The 7,903-nt window shown below is 36.1% G+C and overlaps 1 protein-coding gene across 1 annotated transcript in view; it reads left to right on the top strand.

Moving 5' to 3' along the window:
• cacna1ha (calcium channel, voltage-dependent, T type, alpha 1H subunit a) overlaps positions 1–7,903 on the top strand; it is a 163,760-nt gene that overhangs the window by 152,321 nt on the left and 3,536 nt on the right. The window contains exons 26-29 of the mRNA XM_037688512.1: positions 319–452; positions 637–707; positions 3,486–3,564; positions 6,781–6,902. Of these exons, the coding sequence (XP_037544440.1) occupies positions 319–452; positions 637–707; positions 3,486–3,564; positions 6,781–6,902 (406 nt within the window). The remainder of the gene's footprint in view (positions 1–318; positions 453–636; positions 708–3,485; positions 3,565–6,780; positions 6,903–7,903) is intronic.

Below are 7,903 nucleotides of genomic sequence, written 5' to 3'. Positions count from 1 at the left end.
ATATATATATATATATATATATATATATATATATATATATATATATAAAGTGGAATGTTACATCTTATGAGATATAAATGTGACATACATTTCACCTCCAAAGTTGAAGAAATTGTTTTGATTTTTGTGAACATTTAAAGAAATAGAAAATGTGTGTTTATTTACCAGTGTTGAGGTGATAGTGTTGTTAGGCACTTGAATAAATGCTAGCAATCACAAAAAATGAAAGTAAAAAATATCCCATCACTTTATGTATTGCTAAATACTATTTGTTCTATTTTATGTACCTCAAATAACTCATTTTACTTTGCACTTTAGATGGAATCAGCTGGATGTTGCCATCGTTGCATTGTCCATAATGGGCATCACTCTGGAGGAGCTGAAAATGAAAGCAGCATTGCCAATAAATCCCACCATCATCAGAATCATGAGAGTACTCAGAATAGCAAGAGGTAACCCCCACCCCCCACACACACACACAAACTAAGTAAACCTATGTCTAAATCTGACTTTAGCATCTGTTCCCTGAAATAAATTAAATTCTAACCATCACTCAAGTCTCAATTTAAATTCTGCAGAAACTCAGCTCACTAAAAATATGATGTGAGCTTTATTCTTTTTTTTTTTCCTCCACAGTGCTGAAACTTCTGAAGATGGCAAAAGGAATGAGAGCTCTGCTGGATACCGTCATGCAAGCGCTGCCGCAGGTAAACACAGACGATAAGGTCTTAAACACAAAAACACTTCCTGTCTCGTTATTCATCCAAATTAACAGAGTTTACTAAGAAACTGGAAGTTTTTACTAAACATATTCCTGTTAAAAATACACTAATCCATCCATCCATCATGATCTTTACCTGCTTCTTTCTTTTGGATCACGGGGGGGGGGGGGGGGGGGTGTCACTGGTGCCCATGTCCAGCGGTCATTGTGCGAGAGGCGGAGGACATTTTGAACAGGTCCAAGTCCATCACATGACACAGAGCCAAACAACCATTCTCTCTCTCACTCACTCCTAAGGACAATTTAGAGTTACCAATCAGCCCAACTTGTATGTTTTTGTATAATTACTGTTTGAACAAACTACTAAAAATCGAAACAGATGAAATAATGTGAATCTTATATTTTAATGAATCTTGCAGCAGAGTTCCACAGACTTGGTGTTCTGGGCTGACTATCCTGCATGTTTTAGATTCTCCCCTCCTCCAGCACAGCTGATTAAAATGATTAACTTACCTCCTCAGCATGCCATTATTTATTCAAGCTTTGAATCTTAATCATATCTTAAGCCATTTTCAAAGTGTTGTTTGTAGAATATTAATCTTAAGAAAGAAGAAACTTGTGCATGTCTTTTTTCTTTGCTTGTGTTTTTTATGGGAGGGAAAAGAGACCAAACTGCATCAGTTAACCTCACACTTTTTTCTTTACCGACTTAATGTTTGGCTACTTTTAAAATAAAGCTGCATGAAATAAGGCAAAGATGAATTATTCCATCCATCCATCCATCATCTTTACCCGCTTCTTCCATTTTGAGTCACGGGAGGTCACTGGTGCCCATGTCCAGCTATTAAGATGAATTATTGTTTAATAAAATATTGAACAGACACCTTGGGCACTTTCATCCAATCACCTGTAAGTATTAAAACCAGTTGGGTGTCTACATAATTGTCAAATTTGTGTTTGCTATTTATGATACATTAATATTTTTATGAACATAAATTTATGTTTTATGCCACCTTATTTTAAATGAAACATTTTGTCCACCACCTAAAACACAATTCCTAAACAAACATAACTGTTTTGTAATTATTACTGAATAACTAACTTATAAAATGAATGCCAGTGGTAAATTTTAGACTTTAAAACTGAGTTTAACCTTTAATCTGTACAGTAAAACTAGCCTTTTTATTGTCATATAATCAAAATACTTCTTCCTCCAACTAAAGGAGCCATTTTTACCTTAATCTGTCTTACTTTATACTGACACTCTTCTTATTACACTTCAACCGTTTACTAATAAATTCATCAGCTAAAAGAAAATCGTAACTGTGGTAAAAGCGAGATCTACATCAGGGTTGCCAGATATGAAATAACAAAATGTTGTACTGTTATTTTTAAAATCATCACATTTTCATCCCAACTATTGTTTGGGTGTAGAGTGGGTGCCCTTAGTCATGGTGGTGGTGATGGTGGTGGTGGTGGTGGTGGGGGGGGGGTCACTTTCTCTGTCAACAGACAAAAATGTGGTGTTGTGATTGGGAGGAGAGCTTAGTGCCTGGCTAGCATGCAGTTTAGTCGATTGAATCTGATATATGGGTGTTCACATAAATACAAAGTTATTTTAGTACATGGAAATGCCACAACTATCACATATTTGGGCTTTTGATTTTATTTATTTATTGTATATCATATAATAGAGCCTAAAACTATCATAAATCATAGGCCCTCATAGGCAGCACGACGGCTCAGTGGTTAGCACTGTTGCCTCACAGCAAGAATATCTAGGGTTCAATCCCTGGTTAGACCTGGTGTCTCTCTGTGTGGAGTTTACACGTTTTTGTCATGCTTGTGTGAGTTTTTTCCAGGTACTCCGGTTTCCTCCCACAAACCAAAAACATGCATGTTAGGCTGCCTTCAGGTCCAGGCCTCCCTTGGAAAAGAGATTTGTGATCTCAGTGGGATTTGCCCGGTTAAATAAAGGTTAATAAATAATAAAAAAAATAAAACAAAAATGCGTTATTTGTCATACACCTGGCAACACTGGTCATGCTCAGAATGCTCTTGCTCTCTTTTGAAATTTCATTATTGTGGATGTTACCACCACCTAATGATGTGACATAGGTATTTCAGCATTTTTCTAAATATGTACTCTTGTCTGTCATCTTGGTAGAAAGTTTTTATAAACAAAGAAAAATCATTTACATTACACAAATAGTTGTGCCTTTGAGGACTGAGATTAATCTGAGCGTAAGATTTATTTTTAACGACAAACCAAGACTGCTATAAATGAGTCAAGCGTAGCACTTTCACAGTGTATTTATTCTTAAAATGATTTTTCACTGAACAGAAAAATGTGGAATACATATATCTTTACTAAATTTATGAAGTTTAAAGTGTATTTGTCTTTGCCGTTTTCAGTTGTTTTTTGTTTTTCTTACAAACAGTTTACGTCCTATCCTGCTTTTTGGAAATAAAGCTCAACACTGAAACTTTGAAAACAACTGCTAGTTTCTTTAATCAAAGTTGTTTGTTATAATTCAATTTTTAGCAGGTCTTAGTTTATTTACCTTAGACAGCAGACACAACTTACAGGTAAAACTTGTCTAAGTTCAATTTTTCTATAACGTGAAGTTAAATACGTGTAAAATGGAATGATTACAATAAAATAATGATATCAGTTATAATCCCTCTTTCCCCCGAGCTTTAACCCAGGAGAAACAAACAAATGTTGTTGCACAGAGTATCCAGCACATGTTCTTGCTTCCAGGTGGGAAATCTCGGCCTCCTCTTCATGCTGCTCTTCTTCATCTATGCTGCTCTGGGAGTGGAGCTCTTTGGCAAACTGGGTCAGTAACACTTTTATTAGAAACACACACACACACACACTTATCTAGAGTGCTTTACTTGCATCAGCAAAAATGAATTTTTGAATATTGTTACTGCCGCAGTTACAACAATGATCTTATGTGAACAGTTTGTGTTGAATCCTCACTCTGACCTTTGTCTGTCTCCCTGTTTATCCACCATTCAATCACATCAACCACCTTTTGTAACTGAGGAAATATCACATTTGTGTGATTATGCTTATAAGCCTATTGCTTCATACTGGTCATAGATAATTTTATGCTTATATATTTAACATTGATTGAGTTACAGCTAGTTTTGTGATTTTTAGGGTCAGTTAGCTCTCGACTCCAAATGGCGTATTCTGAGTTCCTTTAAAATGTGTGGAGTGGAGTAATCTGCAACTTATTTCAATTCAATTCAATACAATTCAGTTTATTTATAGAGCGCCAAGTCACAACAGAAGTCGTCTCAGGGCACTGAACAGAAGCATTCATATATAAAAATAACAAGTTAACATTATTTATCTGAGGAGCAGACTGCTTTGAATTTAACTCCATCACAGAACTCTCATTTTGAACAAGCACGAAGGCGACAGTAGAAAGGAAAAACTCCCTCATGAGGAAAAAAACGTTAACAGAACCAGGCTCAGGACAAGCTTTGATCGGCTGGGTTTGAGAGGAACAGGAAGGAGGAACAGATACACAATGGCACGTCAAGAATCACATGTTAGAAATAGTATAAAATGAAAACTGTTCATTTTTAACAAATCGTTTAAGTAAATGAGGTCAATTTGTCCTCTAATAGTCTAAGCCTATAGCAGCATAACAAACCAACCCTAACTATAGGATTTAGCAAAAAGGAAAGTCTTCATCCCAGTCTTAAAACTGGACAATGTGTCAGCTTCATGGACAAAATCTGGAAATTGGTTCCACAAGAGAGGAGCCTGAGAACTGAAAGATCTTCCTCCCATTCTGCTTTTGGAAACTCTAGGAACTGCGAGTAAACCTGCAGTCTGAGAGTGAAGTGCTCTGTTAGGAAAATATGGAACAATAAGATCTTGAATATAAGCTGGAGCTAGGTTGTTGAGCACTTTGTAGGTTAGAAGTAAGATTTTGAATTAAATTCTGGATTTGACAGGGAACCAGTGGAGAGAAGATGAAACTGGAGATATGTGATCCCTCCCAGTAACTCCAGTTAAGACTCTGGCAGCAGCATTTTGGATTAAATGAAAACTTTTTAAAGAAGTATTTGGACACCCAGATAATAAACCGTTGCAATAGTCCAGTCTAGACGTGACAAATGCATGAACCAGGTTTTCTGCATCATTTTTAGATAAGATGTTTATCTATTTAAAATACTACTAAACTAACTGACTACTACTGAATTTAGTAGTACCTTACTTTGATGTAATAAAGCATACATGTAAAGGTAATTTAGTGCATTTGTAACTATTATTTATTGCAATTTTAAACTAAAACAAAAAAAACATTTATTTAATTTGACTTCAACTAGTTATTTTTTGTTTGTTTGTAATTCTTATTATCGAACTGATTCACCTTATTTCTTCCAAGCGACTTATCCTAAAAGTATTCCAAAGAATTTCTGATGGATTTGAGAGAAAGATCCACTGTGAGGCTAAAAGTCAAATAAATGAAGAAGTTAAATCTAATAAGGCGTCGCTCCTTGCATCAGTTTAATGATTCACATTTTAGAGGAACATTGATCTTCTAATACTAGCTTGATGCATGCTCAATAATCCAGGTCCAGAAATCTAACAAAGTTAAGTCAGATCCTCTGGACGGATTCTTTTCGTGGAAGAATCCGTCCAGACAGACCTGAAGCTGCAGCAGTGGGACCAATGAGCTGCAAGTGGCCCTAGAGCCACAGGTTGCAGACCCATGATCTAGTTCATGGAAAACTTTGGTAACGGACACACATGCGCATAACAGTCCTTAAAAAAATATTAGTTACAAGCCTGAAAGTTGAAAACAGTTATTATTGTTTTGCTTTTGTCTGTTTGCCACATATTTGAGTAAAGAGAAAGATTTTAAAGCTGACATTTGGTGTAGAAATACTTTGTATCAGTTGGAGTCTAATCTCTGATCTGTCTGCAGAGGAGTGAGCAGATAAGGTGAAGTCACAAGGAATGGTCTTATATAAGAAAAAAATACTAAAATTGGAAATTTAATCATAACAGATACCCAAGCTGCTTCATATCGAGTCCAAAACTAAATTTAATTATTAATCTATTTTGATCTACACCCAGATGAATCATCATTCCCTCCAATATCCTCATGCCACTCTGCAGTGAGTCAGACAGGAACAGAGAGGAGTGTCTTTTTCTTCCTGTCAGAGGAATTACTGATGAAGACAAAAATCTCTAGGTTTATGTTAGAACGGTTTTTCCGTGTTTGCCAGAGACACACCAGAACTATTTGAGCAAAGCTGATTCCATTTTCCCATTATGTAAAGCTGCTTTATTCCTCTTAGCAGAAGTGTGGCGTTGTTAGAGCCTCTCCGTTTCTCTCCTGGTCGCTGATACGGAGAGATACAAGGTTTATTATACTCAAAGGAGTGTCTCCATTTTATTCAGCCACCAGTTCGTGTGACCCCGGGGTCTGAAGCAGCTCAGCTATGTTCCGGATTGATTTGGTTTGCTGCCTTCTGAGGACTTCTTCTTGTCAAAACTGATCGGAAGACTTTCCATGTCCATTATTTTTGCATTTCTTTTGCTCTTGTCCTGAGGGATGTAACACTTAGCAGCGTTTTTTTTTTTTTTTTTTTTTTAAGCCAATTGAAAGTTCTAAATGGGACACTAGCAGTTTCAAGCTAAGAAAGTATTGTATTTATGTTTTTAATGTTTGAAGAATCTTCATGTCAGTGTGATTGAAAGAACCATCCATAAATCTCAGTCAGTCACAGTCTAGCCTTACCCAAACAAATCAATAAAGTAGAACCAGTTTTTGAAACCAAACACTCACCTTATCCATTTGGGAGAAGAATGAAACATCTTTTCCACGAGAAAATGCCTCCATTTATTTGTCTGCCATTTAATGAAACTGTCACCCAGCGTGCCATTTTTCAACAACACTTAAACAGCAGCCACTTTCTGCCAATCAATTCTAGTCTCCGTTGCTTCTCTGGGTAGTTTTAATGTTTTTATTTTCATGTCCTGATGGGTAAATAATGTCTGCATACATGTGTCTGTTGATCAGAGTGCAACGAGAACAATCCGTGTGAAGGTCTGAGTCGTCACGCAACGTTTGAGAACTTTGGGATGGCCTTCCTTACGCTGTTTCGGGTATCCACTGGAGACAACTGGAATGGGATTATGAAAGTATGAACACAGACACACAAGTAGAGACACTTATAAATGATGTCCAGATTATCTCAAGCCACAGAGAGAGCAATAACCTCTAAAACCAATTATGAAGGAATAAAGTAGATTAGAGCGAAGCAATGTCAACTCTATCACATATTTAAATGGCGTTTCATTGAAAATGATAGTGTATAATATAAATGTTTTTACATAATTAATATAATGTTGAGAATAACTTTGGCCAGTTTGATCATTATGTCAAAACAAATCAATAGGGATGTAAATCTTTGAATAATGCACAACTCAGTTCCAAATTTTGAAATTCTTAGATTCAAGCAAAAAAAACCTGGATTTAAAGTGATTCTTTTTACAATTGATTAAAACCAATTTTGTGCAAGAATATTCATTTAAACAATGAACACATACACATTTATTGTGTTTATTTATTGTGTTTAAGTGTTTATCATATTCTTAGTTTAGTGTATTAGTTCATATATTAGATTTTATTACTGTTTTGATTTTACAATTTTTACTTTTGTTGAATGTAACTGGGACCCTGTGTACACAATTTCGTTCCACCTTGTGCACCACATGCGATGCAAATTCATTCATGCAACCATTATTTAAACAGATAAGTCACACTGAGCCTCGAAGACTCATTTCCAAGTGAGACCTGTTTGGACAGACAATAAAAAGTGCTGAAAAACGACACGAGACAAAAAAAAAAAAAAATCCTAACATGTTCTTAATCTTTGGCTGAAGATTAACAGCATAACAATGGAAAAAAAATCTCGCACAACAAGCACAATGACACCGACATTCTACAGGGTGGGGGGCAGGGGGATGCATGGGCAGTGAGCATGTCCAGAGACAACTCACAGAGACACTGCAGAGTTCAGATAAAATTGCTCAGTTCAAATAGTTCCCTCTAGAGAGATCCGTGCACACTCTGTGTCAGAGTGTGCATGAGTGTAATTCAGAGAGCTCAACAGGACAAAAACTGTCCAAACATAAATCAG

This window comes from Nematolebias whitei, chromosome 15, assembly GCF_014905685.2.
Source record: "Nematolebias whitei isolate Nwh7 chromosome 15, NemWhi1, whole genome shotgun sequence".
NCBI classification, from domain to species: domain Eukaryota; kingdom Metazoa; phylum Chordata; class Actinopteri; order Cyprinodontiformes; family Rivulidae; genus Nematolebias; species Nematolebias whitei.
The sequence above is the reverse complement of the archived record's forward strand: the minus strand, read 5'-3'. Positions and strand labels throughout refer to the sequence as shown.